Below are 15,111 nucleotides of genomic sequence, written 5' to 3' on the forward strand. Positions count from 1 at the left end.
ACAATTTTGATCCAAAAATATTAATACACATATCTTTCCATGAGAGAGTTGATAGGAAAGTGTGGCCTAGCCGGACCCCAAATACCAATGTTCACTTCATGGCATGCTCACCTCTCCTCAAAAACTATCATCTAGACACCAATATCCAGTTGCTATAAAACAAGGTAGCAAGTATGTGGAGAGGATAGTAAACTTTGAGCTCAATCTACAATTGATAGAAGAAACTCTTGGCATAAAATCTAAGTCAAGTAAACACAATAGGACACAAAAAACACCCCATGTTACACAAAGATGGGATGATGCCATCATAAGCAGTGAATGAGTGCTATTAAAAACCATTATAGATGAAGATCTTTGAGTCATAGCACATGTTCCATCACCACTTTCCTTATAATAAAGCAAGCACCATCCCAACCAAGGTCCCCAAGTGGTTATTAAAAGATATCATAATATGAAATATTGTCAATTAGGATTTAAATGCCCTCTTGTTGGAATGTGTAACTAAGTCCTTAACCAAGGCACATAAAGTTCTCATAAGAGATCCCAACTTGGAGCTAAATTTCACACAAGTGTGTAACAAGATTAATGCCATCAATGTTTGTAGCCCAACAATAACCACCACATGAGACTTTAGGAGAACATATCGCCTAGAAAATGAGAAGAGATAGAGGGAGGAAGCAAAAAACCCAAACCCTATCGATGAGCCAAAAAAAAGAAATAAGAAACAAAGAGAAGAGATTGAGCTTATCTTATCATCTTCATTAGGAGAATCAGATAAAGGAGAAACGGATGATCATAAGAGCTACAAAAAGGAGATCAAGGAAAGAGTGAAAGAGGCTAGAGGCCAGAATGAGATAGAGCCAAGAAGAACATGAGAGGGAAATTAAGGCTTCCCTCAAGGAGGTCTTATGCAAAAAAGATCAATCAATCTCTTAGCAAGTAGCACATATCTTGGTAGAGAAAGGAAAGTCATACAAAGGAAAAGAGAAAGTATCAAAAGAGTCATTGTCATCTGAGTCAACAATTCTTCGTGAATTAATGACTCAATTTGGGGGTGTGAAAGCATAGATTGGGCAAATGAAACCACAACAAGTTAGGATAACATACCATGCCTAGAAGAATCGTCCTAAAGCAATAAACAAGGCATAAGCTTTGTTGTGTGAGGGGCTCCAAAGAGATAAAGCTGAAGCCATAGCGGCAAGATAGGATCTGCAAAAAATGATTGGATGAAACTCAAGAATCTTACAAGAAGTTTATGGTTGTTTTAGAAGAACAAGTGATAGACCTCCAATCTCATATCAACTCGAGAAAGAGGACTCAAAGCTAGAATAGAATGACTTTGAGATCCAACAAAAGGATGAAGCCCTCATAGTCAAGGAGGAAGACATTTACAAAACTATGCAAGCAGATACTAGACATGAATCAAAAATGGATAGAGGCTTCCCTTGAGTTGAACCAAGAAAAAGCTAAAACAAGATTAGGTGAAAAGTAAAAAGTGGAGCATCAACACGCACTGGCCAATCTCTGCTAGCTTGATAGGATCTATTTGCTAGAGAATGAAACATAAAGATTATATGAAACAGCCCTGATGAAGCTCTCCAACAACCTACGTGCAGCATTATTCAGTGAAAGCCAACACAAAGTGTAGTTGGAGGCTTATAAGTTTATCATGGCTAAGCAGTAGAAGCTCTTTAAAGACGTAGCATTAATGGTCCATATCCCATACACAAATGGCTAAGAGGAAAAGCATAGTTGGAGGCTTATAAGTTTATCATGGCTAAGTAGCATGAACTCTTTAAAGAAGTAGCATTGGCTAAGTAGCATGAACTCTTTAAAGAAGTAGCATTAAAGGTCCATATCCCATACATAATTGATCGAGAGGAACTCAAAGCTTGATTAGGGTTTATCTCAAACACCCTAGAAAACATGGACAAAATAAAGGAGATTGCTCTAATGAATGAGGAGCAAACCAAGGAATACCTGCTTCATCACCTAAGGAAGAAGGGATATGAGAAGCATGAGTTGAAAGCTACAAGTCTCATAGAGCCTACACACCCATGCTAACCTCTCCTTTCACTCTAGAGCCACCTACTATCATGACACTCCCTATTTATGTGCCTAAACAACAAGGGTTTGATCTTGGGGAGTTAAAAGAGTGCTCTATAAAAGAAGAGGAAGACCCTAAGCTAAAGGAGGTCTACACAACCATGATGCAAACAGAGAGCTCATTCACACAAAAGGTAATAGGACATCTCATTTCCCTTGAGTTTCTACCTCAGGGTGTTCACCCATAGATATATGTGTGTATTATGTGAATTCAACATAAATGATTTTTTTGATATTATTTTTACACATATTTTACATATAGAAGAATGCCATATAAAGGGTTTATTTACTAATTGAATAGAGAGAGGCATATTTTATTCAGGAAAAATTCATAGATAAGGATATTAGTAAATAGGCCTTGAATGTACGTGATATCAAGGATATACATATAGTAAATCGCTCAATGTTTCTATCATAGGAAGAGAAAGAGAGTATAGAAGAGACTATGCAAAGATAACAAGAGAGGCAAGAGACTAGCTCTTTTATAGTGTTTGATTTCAAAGTTGATTAAGAGTTGGTTTAGAAGGCCACTTCCCTTTTCATATAGTATGGTTGCTCAAACAAATAGCTAAAAATATTGCAATGAAGTGGTAAGATCCCTTAGATATTCCACCTATTAGAAATCTTACATAGCTCAAGGAACCAAGGGATAATACCTAGAAATGAAGCCCAAAGAAGTATGGCCAAGTTTACCGAACTAGTGCTATCCCATTCTTTAACATAACAAGAGGGCTTAGGAAGGCTTTATGTATTCGTGAAAAGAAGAGAAAGTAAATCCACTCTACTACCCTTACCTCCTACAAAGGCATAGCCAAGAGTAATAGGAGAATGAACATGGTAATGAGGAGACTTGTAGCTTGGTTGCAAAGACTGTAACCATGAGAACTATCATTATATTAGCAACGTCTAAGGGATGGAAGCTTTGGCAATTGGACCTAAAGAATTCATTTTTGAATGGTGATTTGATTGAGGTGTTTTGTAACATCCTGAGGGTTATATACGCCTTGACAACCCGAAGCATGTATATAGGCTGAAAAAGGCCTTGTATGGACTGAAACAGGCACCGAGAGCATGGAATGCTCACACTAGTACGCATTTACAGTAACTCGGTTTTCAGATGGGTCATGCATACCATAGTTTGTTTACAAAGAAGACAAAGAATGGCTATGTTTTCTTGGTGATTTATGCTTGAGATGATGACCATGGGATTGTTGAAATTAAAGCCATGTTACAGGCTAAGTTTAAAGTGAAGGATCTAGGAGAGCTAAAATATTTCCTTAGGATTGAGGTGTCTACACCTCAAGATATATGGCTGCTACAAAAACAATATGCTCATGATATTTGCTGAAATATGGAATCATGGAGTGTAAGCCCATGGAAACACCATTGGATCAAAATGTCAAACTTGCAATTGATGTTGGAAGTGAAATAAGGAATGTTGCTATATATAGACATATGGTGGGCAACTTGATTTATCTCACTACCACTTGTTCAGACCTCGATTATACAGTTGGGCTAATTAGCCAGTTCATACGGAAGCCTTGTAAACCACATTTGAATACAGTCAGAAGGATTACACAATATGTGAAGGGTACTCTTGATTATGGACTGTTTTATGAGCATTGAAAGTCACTTGACAGGTTTATATAAATGTTGATTGAGTTGGTTCATATAAATGTTGATTATGGACTGTTTTATGAGGATTGAAAGTCACTTGACAAGTTTATACAAATGTTGATTGTGTTGTTTTATATAAATGTTGATTGGGTTGGTTATGCCTATGATAGAAGGTCAACAAGTGATTATGCTTTCAGCCTAGGCAATAGTATGATCAAGTGGAGCAATGAAAAGCAACCTACTGTTACCCTTTCTAGCACAAAGACAAAATACAAGGGTACAGCCTTAGCAGTATGTGAAATAGTTTGCCTTGTGTAACCGCTGTATAACTTGGGTATACAATTGGATAGGAAGGTCACGTTACATTGTGACAATATGAGAAGTGTGATGTTGGCTAGCAATCCTTCTATCATGCTAAATCTAAACACACAAAAATTCATTATCATTTCATCAGGGATATGGTACTTGCAGGATAGATTGACCTACTTCATGTAAACACAGAAGACCAGGTAGTTAATATATTTACCAAATCGCTTGGTAGAGATAAGTTTGCTCACTTTAGAGAGCTACTTGGAGAACAGCAATTAGGTTTAGCTTGAGAGGAAGTGTAGAGATTCAAGCAAGCTCATCACAATATCATCGACATGACCGACCTTATCTAGACAATTGTCGTCCTAGTTGCCACTATCCATGTGTTTTGTAATAACTGAGTCGATCTGACTGAACCGCAATCAGTGGTACGATCAACTATGATCTAGTTCATTCTGGATGTGTAACTAATACCTTAGTTGAGTTACTCAATTGAGTATGATAGAGAAATAATAAAAAATGAGTAAATTGCTCTCTATTATATCTCCATGCCTTGTCAGTCTCTTTCCCTCTTTGAACACTACAACCCTATTTCCTTGTAGTGTGTTCTCCACAATGGCAATGTTTACCATATCACCATAAGAGATTGTTGAGCTTCAAAACCCTTACAATGACATCAAGGCTACTGAAACAATGATTTGGGTGAATTGGAAGCTTTTATATGGCACAAAAATAAATCATCATTAGAGATGTTATCAAGATTCAAACCCAAAAAAAATAATTATTAATTAATTAAACCAATAAGGTACAACACACATAGAATACCACCACCAACTCTTCCACTGACACATCTAAACTATGCAAACAAATCAATACATGAACACAACAAAAAATCTTATTAAATACAAGTACCAAAAATTGTTCTACAAACTTTGGATAGTTGCAAAAAACATTTGCCCACATTCAAATAACCAAATGGTACAACAAATGCAATTGAGCTTTACAAAAATAAACAATAAAACAAGATGCCCCGACTCAAATTATGAAGAGGCAGCAAAGAAACACAATAGACAAAAAACATAACTATTTTACTACCATCCCCTATCAAAAACGATTAAAAAATAAGGCACACATTGATGGAAATTCTAGTAACACAATCACATAATCATGATTGCAAATAAAACATAAAACAATCAAAAGATTCAAAAAACACAAGGGCTCATAACAACAATACAACCATTCAACATAATAAGTAATGAGTCACAAACTATGTTAACACTCCATTATCAACAATAATCTATATTGCTGAGTCTATACTTATTGCATCCAATTACACAAACAATTCCAACATCAACACACCGTTCAAAACAATAATCTATATTTATGCTCTTCACTTGTTGCAAACTTGCACCAACCAATTCCCAACATCAACAAATACATAAAACAAACAGTACAAATCAACACTCGACAACAATGGTAATATACATTCACAACCCTACTAGAAAATCACAATTCTTACCATCTCCTCTTAAACATGACCTTACTACTCAAAAAGCTCAAATGCAACACATGTTCAACTATCACTTTCTAACAAACTGTCTTTTGGTTCCAAGAGATGAGAATGACAAGGCATAACCATACCAACAAAAAATTTGCACATCATCAAAAGTTCTTGGCATCATCTTGTTGTTCCAAAAGCAATATCAAAATTAGAACCACAAAGAAACAATCAGGTAAAATAAGGGTTAGGTTGATAATAATCATCGCAACAAGTAACAATACTATAGCAACAATCTCGATCTGCAACCACCCAACAAACACACACTACTTTTATATCCATTCTACAAGAGACATTAAAAAGAATCAAAACAAACACATACACAATAGTCCTTGGTGATCTTGACATAGAAGGCATTCAATTACACATGGACATACAAACACATGCAAACATTTTTACTGCAAAATGACATCCAAATCACTTTACAAAAATACCATAAAAATCTACCCCTTGCAATTCCACATTTATACAAACCCACCACAAACACCTTTCACATCAAGCAACATCTGAGTATCAATCGTCCAACAACTGCCAAATATACTTATGACACTGCAACTATGACCAAAACAACATATTGAGAAACATGACATGACCACTACCGCATGTGGGCTTGTTCATGTTTGTGACACTTCAAAGAGTTCATGTATGTCACTTACATAGAGAGTCATTACACCAAATGGTTACAATTGGGCCACTGCACCTCCTCCATTCATCTTTGAACTAGCAAGACAGGCGGTCAAACTTTTACATCTTTGTCAATAACTAAGGTATGCACAAAGGGACACGTCTCCAAGAAAGATGCCTCCTCAAACTGCACCCTTTGCTCCAAACACTTTGAGAGTAATCTCAATTAAACACTGAGTACTAAGGTTCAATCGTTTTACTTTTCTTTCTATGGGAGTAAAGAATTTATTTGATTGGGCTTCATCACAATCCATTCCTCAAGGGAGCTTGATCAACTGATAGGAAATACATACTGCTGCATAGTAGACATTTGCTAGGCCATAGTCAAAGATCATGTGCTGACAATCCACAAGAAAGCCTATATACAAAATTGAAGATAGTTAACTCTAAAACATTATGGTCAGGACACGCACTAAACCCCATCATCGATTACTGGAACATGCCTTGATGTCACCCAACCATCTTCTGTCAAAGAGCAAAAGATCTCATAATGCTTTGCCATAAAAAAACTGAACGACATGTGCATTTGTACAAGGATCATTTAAGGTACATCTTGAGAACTATGTAACTTGTGCAAGGACTCTCTGTATGCCAAAACGTTACACAAGAACCCCTCCATCTACAATAATCGTCCACTTAATATCCCAGCTCCCTTTCTTCTCTCTAAAGATTTATTCAAGCCAACAAATCTTCATTGCAGAACAGAACAGCATTCCAGAAACTTGTCAGCATGGTTTTTCCAGCCAAGTGTCATTATTAGAATCGTATCATGCTCTGCATTAATAAAACAGGGAGGCTTTAACGCCCATCTGTTGCTCCGACAACCGTAAGGGCATTCTACCCTTGCTATTCTATGAAGACATGCTAAATCCAAAAATTTGTCAATCGTCAAAATTGATAAATTAGAAAGAATGGAACAAGTCTAAGCTATCACATCTCCACAGGAACTGCTAAGGACATGAAACAAAACTCTGGTTTGGACCAGAAACTCTGTGGCTTGCAAGATGCAACTTTGGCCACTCTATCCATCTTGCAATTTCTATTGATGGATCTTCCGCCTTTTCTGCCTGCCAAACTCCTATTACAGGTGATGCCACCCTTAACCACAGATTTGTGTATAGCTCTAGTATATCGCCGACTACCATGAGCAACTGTGAGCCTGATATCTTCACAACATGACGACGATATGGGGTTTTGAAAACTGACTCTCGAAAGTGTTGAAGAATTTTTTGGTTCAATGTGAACAATCTTGCTTTGGTTTTGTTCTTGGCTCAGCGGCTTTACTACCAAGTTGGCTATCGCTTCAGAAAAGGTTGATTTGCACGCTTTACCCGAGACAACCTGGTGTGCAAAGGTGGAAATAGGCATGCACATGCACATTTAGACAATTGGAGTCCTGAAAATTACCTATAGCAAACATGTAGATTATATCAACTTACCATCTGTCCCAAGCTTAGGGATGCAAAAGCTGTTGGAAATCCACGGCCCCACCCTTTGTATTTTTGTTTTTCCTGCACATTATCGTCAACCATGGCCACTTTGCCAAAACTCCTTGGCTTCTTGTCGTCGTCATCTTCCTGATCTTCATCATCAGGTACACTAGATGATTCCTTGGTATCTTCTTTGTCCTGATCTCCCTCCATACCTTCCTCATCTTTGGCCTCTACATTTTCTTCTGACTGCCCAGGAGAAACCTCCTCATCCTGCTCCTCCTCATCAAGAGACTCGTTCTTAGCATTTGCTGCCTTTTCATATATTTCCTGATAGCGGGCCATGATTTTTTCTTCTTTGATCCTAAATGCTAATTTCCTCTCCATTGCCTTCATATCTTGCTGTACTTTCTGCTCCTCATCTTCCTGTTTCCATTTTTCATCAAGTTCTTCTTTTTTCTTACGCCTCGACTCCTCAATTTCTTTACTTGAGTTCTTCCACGCATCCTGGAACTTCTGAAAGAAGTTCTTCTTCTGAGCATCTTTTGAGCTCACATCTGTTTCATCTTTGAAATAATCATCAAAGCCAAGTGGTAATGGTATAGCTGCTTCAGGTTGCACCTCTTTTTTGTCAACAGGCTGTAAGAAAAAACGAAGATGCCCTTCATCATCCTCTACCCAGTTTATAATTCGGCCAGATGGAACGTGCAGTAAGACTTCGCCTTGCAGATCTTTCTTGGCCCTTTCTACGTTCTCCGGATTAAGGTTCCCAGAAACAGAAGGTGTGTTTCCCAAAACAACGAACTCATCATCTGCTTCAGCCAGTGGAATCAATACATTGCATAATAACGTTTTCTCCCAAGTAGTAAGACCAAACAGAGATATTATGACAACAATCCCATCTTACTTTGTGACCACCAGTACTCTAACTCTGGCGGCATGGGAACTACAAATGGTGCCTTGATAAAAGAATTCAGCCACATTTCCCTTTCTTTGTCCAGGTCTTCCACATATACTTTCCATTCCTCAGGAACCTAACATTCAACATAACTTTCAATAAAAATCCCAAAGCAGCACAAAGAAAGATGTCCATCCACATAAGCAAGAACCACCTCATAGTAAGCATTTATAAATCCAGGTGCCATCCAAAGATCCTCTTCCTCATACATATATGGATGTGAGGGATCATTATATGGACCCTTGACCTCTCTGACCACTGAAATTGAAAAGCAAGACATACACATGGTAATTACAATAAGAAATAAGTTACCAAGGGTTAACCGTTCATCAATGCAGACAAAATGAGCTGCTCAAGAATAATGGATATAATGCTGGCAGAAAGATTGTTTAAGGAAATGCACATACTCCCATCTGGCTTGTTAACGAACATCCTTGCCTTTGCAGCAGCCACCTCTGCCAAGGATGAGTGCAACTGCAAAAAGCTTGTGAAGATTTGTACTGATGCATAGGTCTTACTGTCAAAGATTTAGGCAGAAAGACTTCAGAATAGCAGTAGCAAACTGGCAGATTTACCTCACACATCTCCAATGTGCATTCTTCAGGGTCTGGTAACATTTCCCCAAAATAAAATTTTCCCTATAAACACATTTACATGATAATCAAAATTCTCTTCCTTGCTGTTTGCTATTTGGAGCAGTGTTATACTGACCCATTCATGAGGGTGCAAATTCCTGAATAAAAAGGGAGAACTGTAATCTAAACTATAATCACTCGTTAGATACTCTGCACAGATACTGACACAATGAAATGCTTGGGTCACACTGGGTGCAACCTTGCCCTGACTACAGCAATAGACCAACAACCTAAAAAGGTATTACAGCTCAATATAAATTTGAGGATTGCATCTGTCTCCCTCCTGCATACACGGTACCTCATCACACTATAATAGCTAATGCATCGTACATCACCATCATGCTGCTCGATACCTTCAGAAAAGTTACATTGTACATCAACATCATGCTGCTACATACCTTAATAACAGTTCAGGAAAACAGTGAAGCTACTTGTGTGGCCTTTTGATGTTTTCTCATGCCTTTTGAGTGATTTTGTTATCTTCCAGAAGACTCTACAAACATCTGAATTTGTGCATGTGTTTTAAGAGCATCAAGCATTGTGCATGAGTAATCAAAATAAATAAATATCACCCCGGGACTCGTTAAGCAGGTAAGTGGTCCACAAGGAACTGCTACCAGTCACGGTCATCTCCTGGTGTGCACAACAATGGTCAGCCAGGGACATTACGAACACTGTCTAATCACGGTCACTTTAGGCCAGTTTGGTCCATTTTAGTCAGTTTGTGGCTAGTGTCCTTACTTTTGGACGTACCCATGTTTCTGGACCTGATTAGTCATGTGCACCTATTTATTGGCTGCCTATGAATTGGGCACACCTCTTCACTCTACATTTTCATTGTGTCTCCCACCTTCAATCCTCATCACTCCCAGCACCCTTCCTGCAGCTACACACTATGCCCGTGCAAGGGCTTTCCTCTTGTGACAGCCTTCTTCACCATCAGTGTTGAGTTCTTCATTACCCTCGCCTTTGCCCTTCACTGTTCTTATCATTCTGTTGCAAGTTCCTTCTTCCACCACTGCCATTCTGACAGCAACTAGCTCCACACATCAGGGTGTGTATTTTAATAATAGAAAACAAGCTGAAGGAAACTTTTGACTCTCTCCTCATATGAGTCTGACTAGAGTCAATTCATTGAGAAATTTTCCAACAAGTATTCAGCCAGTTATACTTTCTATGTGATTCTGTCCCTAACAACGATGCCACTAAGTCTTTCCATGACAGGCAGGCGCAAGCATCAACTAATAGAGAGTAGCAAATAAAAGGAAGCACTGCAGTCAAGAACCAAACATTGAACATCCGCAAGGCCATTGTATACTCTTTTGTAGCCCCAGCAGAAAGACAACCCAAAAACCAAGAGAATTAACCCAATGCAGTGGAGTAAATTAACATTTGGAGTTACCCATATAAGTCGACGATTAATTTCATACACCCCACATCCATGAAAGCGGCTGTGCTTCCACTGCCCTGAGTATTTATAACGCCCCTTTTCACTACAACAATGGGTTATATCAGCAGTCTCAACAAAACAAAACAAATTAAAACAAATTGACTCAAAACACCAATAATTAAAACAAGACCTGTCACTTACGGTTTTTGACCAAATTCCTTGATCCAGTCTTCTATGTCTTCAAATGGTTCAAAAAAAGCTGGACGTTGTGCAATCTGATCCTGAAAATCCATTTTAAGCCACTCCCTATCATCTGGATCCATGTAGTCTGTTTTCAAAACTGCCCCCTTCTGCTTCATCTTCTTTGCAAGGCTGTGTGACCACCACATCCAAAATAAGCAGCTAATAAATAAGTTCACATTCAGAATACAAATAAAATATAGAAATACAACTTAGTTACAAAAGCATTGTAACCAAAAACATAGAGATTAACAAAAGAAGGGGGAATAATAAAGACCGGGAGTCGGGTAAAGGTTCGTATTTTGGAACATCCACTTCCAAGACCCCATGACCTTCCATCATGTTGAAGAGCCACTCTCCTTCATACCTTTTTGAACAATTACAACCACAAGAAACATGAGATACTTCAATTTATTTTAAGTGCAAAAACAGTGTCCCCTATTCTTAATCTTAGACAAGCTTGCATTGTAATTCACCTGCAAAGTTCTAATGTGGTGGTGTATACACCCTTCCCACTTGCCATGTCATCCCACACAGTACCTTCATAGCTGCAGAACAATTTGCAAATAGTTAGCATGGATTAGATTCACTTTGACGCAAAGAACATACCTTTGAGAATAACAAAAAAATATATATAATACAAAGCAACATCAATCACGTTACACACTTAGATGTTACGTGTTGGCAACATGCCAGGGTTTATGAACCTGCAGAGCTGATGAAATGCCTAACAAGCGCACAAGTGCACATGCAAAAGGTAAGATAGTGGGAGAGAGGGCTGGTGTCCAAACTGCTGAATCCTAGAATCTGTACACATATGCACATTGAGTATCTCATTCTCAATGTAAGACTCACATTTGCAAGTCGGTGGCACACAAGTCAAAGCCAGTCAATGAAACTAATGAATCCAGTTGGATTAATAAGTCCATAAGGACACAACAGTAGACAGCAACTTCCTAAAATGAAAAAAATCCTGCTACAGGTAATGTGTGCTATTCCCACTACTCTCTCCAACTGTTTGAACTATGAAAGGTCAGCCCAGTTTACTGCAGGAACTGGAGACTGGACTGATGCTGCCAGGATTGAATATTGGGCCCCTCATTTAAAAAGGATTGAAGTTTATCTTCAAGATTATGCTTGTCAAACTACCACAATTGCATGAGCACCCTAGAGTTGTTAGCTGACATGTTCTCTGTGCAGATATACTGGGGTTTGCACAAAGGAAACACAAAATGTACAAGCACGGCTGAAACACAATAACTCAGATAATAACACAATAAACGCAAACCCTAAACACAAAATAAAAAAGCACAAGCAGAGAAGAAAGAGAGTGCTGAAGTGAATGAATCAATGCTATAAATAAATGAGAGAATGTACAGAATGATCAAGGAGAAAGCTGTCCAACACCTGATGGCTCTCGTGGAAGCGGGCTGAGGGAGGTGTCAATGTGTGTCATCTACCGAAGACAGATCCCGAGTGTAATAACCACCAGTCTCGGCAAAGGCTGATGAAGAAAAGTGCTGAAAACGCAAAAAAGACTTGCTATAGATGCAAATGCAAATCAGGTCGATGCTGGAATGGAAGGACAACAGGCTGAAAACCAGAATGCAAGAGTCTTTAGGGCTGGAACTGGTAAACAAAGCAATGTAACCACCTAAAGATGATGGCAATTGATCACCGGCAACGATGAGGCTGGGCAATAGCTGTAGACCACGTAGCGGCAGTGGTTGGGGGCTGGGTGGTGGAAGAGGACTAGCAGGATATAGCTAGCCCCCTCTAAAGCAATACAGACATATAAGTTTGGATCATAAAGGGTAGCATGCTATCCGTGAGTTCTAAGGAACTCATCCATCTTCTCTAACCAAGACTATGGTGCTTACTTCACCACATAAAGAGCTTTCCACAAGAAAAAGACTTTATCCTTCCGGTCAACAAAAGAAAATCCAAGAGACCGCTCCACGTAGACTTCCTCCCCCAAATAACCGTTTAGAAAGGCACTTTGACATCCAACAAATAAATCAGCCAACTATAGCGAGCGGCAAGCGCAACCAACAAACAAAATGCTGTCAGCCACACAATAGGAGCAAAGGTCTCTTCATAGTCAATACCTTGCTTCTACGGAAACCCTTGCACCACAAGGCGAGCCTTGTACTTGTCTAAAGTCCCATCAGCATTTAGCTTAGTTCTAAAACTCTCCTCCAGATAATTGTTCAAAAAAGGACTTGTAACATCCATTGGATAAGTCGACCAACCGTAGTAAGCGGTGAGCGTAACCAATAAACGAAATGATGTCAACTGCACAGTAGGAGCAAAGGTCTCTTCATAGTCAATACCTTGCTTCCATCAAAACCCTTGCACCACAACCTTGTACTTGTCTAAAGTCCCATCAACTTTTAGCTTAGTTCTAAAAATCCACTTCGTCCTTATGACTTTCTTATGGCTGAAATGATCCACCGAGGTCCAAGCCTCATTTTGGTCAATGCTCTCTAGCTCCTTTTCCATGGCCTATTGCCATTGGGGTATTGAACAAAAATTGCATTAGCCTGACTTAAACAGCCCCAAAACACGCTTAATTAATGAAGAAACCTTATTATTTTAAAAAGAACACGATCCTAGAGAGTTATTGTATCCCACATACAAAACCCTAATTTGGGTGTCTCAAACCTTCTATAAATAGAAATACAGTCTACCACTCTCCCTCAATCTCGTTTTTGCAAGCTTCTATAAATAGGCATATAGCCTACCACTCTCCCTCAATCTCATTTTTGCAAGTTTCAAGCGCTCTAGCTTCACTACCCACACCCCGTTCTCAAAGGATACATCTCATCCGAAGCTGCCCATTGTTGTCTACATCACATCCAACTTCTTGAGGTGCATTTGCCGATGTTCAACACACGAAGACTACCTTGCTGCATTTCACTATCTGTTCCAAGTACAACACACTCTTCAGCTCATAACCTCTGCCTTGATCCTAGAGATACGAGAGTTCAAGGTTTAGTATTCACTGCAGTGTGTTAGCTGCATGAGCATTGTATATTCAGTAGTCATTCACCTCATTATTCATTGTGTTCATTGTCTTTGAGTTATCCTAATCCTAATTGTATTCTGTGTTTATCAGTTTGTACTTTGTCATATGATTGGTTTTGTGTTTTCTACGTTTAGAGCATTTCTTTACATAGTATCAAAGCCAAGTTCTCTTTGAGATACCTAGCACTTTGATCAAAAAGCTCATCCGCATAAGCAAGAACAACAAAGGGTCAAATGACTTTAAACATTTCCACTTCGCTTCAGTCTCTAGAATCAAATATGTCTAGAAACAATCAATCATGAGCCTCCCAGCTTGCCTCTAATAGATTTGGCATGGCTAGAGAGATAGTAGACTTTAAACTACCATGGAGTCTACGGACCATATGAGATTTCGGCTGTTCAAACTACCATGGAGTCCACGAACCATACAAAATTTCAGCTATGGAGTACAATCTTATACTTATGCATAGGGCTTGGCAGCAGATTGAAGATAAAAATGAGTTTTCTCCTATAGATTCCATGCATGAACTTATGACCATACAAAGAGACAAAATCTCCACCACAGGCTAGCCATCCACAAGTGAAAATTGGCATGGACTATACACCACTTCCATCATTCATCTTTACTCCAGTTTCCAGTATAAACACATCTATTCATGTTGATTCCTCTTTTTCTAAAATGTGTTGGGAAAAAAGGCCCTCGTGCCTTTAAATGTGCTCGGGTGTGAACACACCCTTAGCACTTGTACTTACACATATATCTATCTAAAAACCTAACGTGGTACACTCGTCATTGTACCCAAAAATCGTACACACTCTCTACTCTGCTCTGCTCTCTCTCACTCTTTCTGTCTCTCCGCACATAATGAACGACGACTGTCTTGATCTTCATGCCGACCCGTCACTACAAACTGGTATCAGAGCAGGCAAGAGACAGCTCAGTTGTTGCAGGAGTCTCAAGTGGACTCAACAAGCAACAGTCGACAGTCGACAGTCGACAGGTCTTGCAGGCAGCCATTGAATAGGTCGTCGGACAAAAGGCTTGTGCAGCTCAGGTCGCGCTAAAAAGGAACTAGCGTGTGTGGCAACTAGGCAATCTAGCTGACTAGGAAACCAGCGTCAAGTTGAATACCAGCGGGCAACGACCAGACCAGGGA

General features: G+C 39.1%; 1 protein-coding gene across 1 annotated transcript in view; it reads right to left on the reverse strand.

Annotated features, from left to right (window-relative positions):
* Positions 1-6,129: 6,129 nt before the first annotated feature.
* EMB1211 (MORN (Membrane Occupation and Recognition Nexus) repeat-containing protein) overlaps positions 6,130-15,111 on the reverse strand; it is a 31,008-nt gene continuing 22,026 nt past the window's right edge. Inside the window, exons 2-11 of the mRNA XM_087683274.1 lie at positions 11,404-11,475; positions 11,205-11,294; positions 10,889-11,059; positions 10,700-10,790; positions 9,238-9,300; positions 9,070-9,136; positions 8,817-8,920; positions 8,612-8,738; positions 7,714-8,516; positions 6,130-7,615 (exon numbers count right to left, since the gene is read on the reverse strand). Of these exons, the coding sequence (XP_087539400.1) occupies positions 7,205-7,615; positions 7,714-8,516; positions 8,612-8,738; positions 8,817-8,920; positions 9,070-9,136; positions 9,238-9,300; positions 10,700-10,790; positions 10,889-11,059; positions 11,205-11,294; positions 11,404-11,475 (1,999 nt within the window). The 3' untranslated portion in view covers positions 6,130-7,204. The remainder of the gene's footprint in view (positions 7,616-7,713; positions 8,517-8,611; positions 8,739-8,816; positions 8,921-9,069; positions 9,137-9,237; positions 9,301-10,699; positions 10,791-10,888; positions 11,060-11,204; positions 11,295-11,403; positions 11,476-15,111) is intronic.

This window comes from Lygodium microphyllum, chromosome 8 (genome assembly GCF_053477565.2).
Source record: "Lygodium microphyllum isolate KBCC chromosome 8, Lygodium_microphyllum_v1.1.10, whole genome shotgun sequence".
Taxonomy (NCBI): Eukaryota; Viridiplantae; Streptophyta; class Polypodiopsida; order Schizaeales; family Lygodiaceae; genus Lygodium; species Lygodium microphyllum.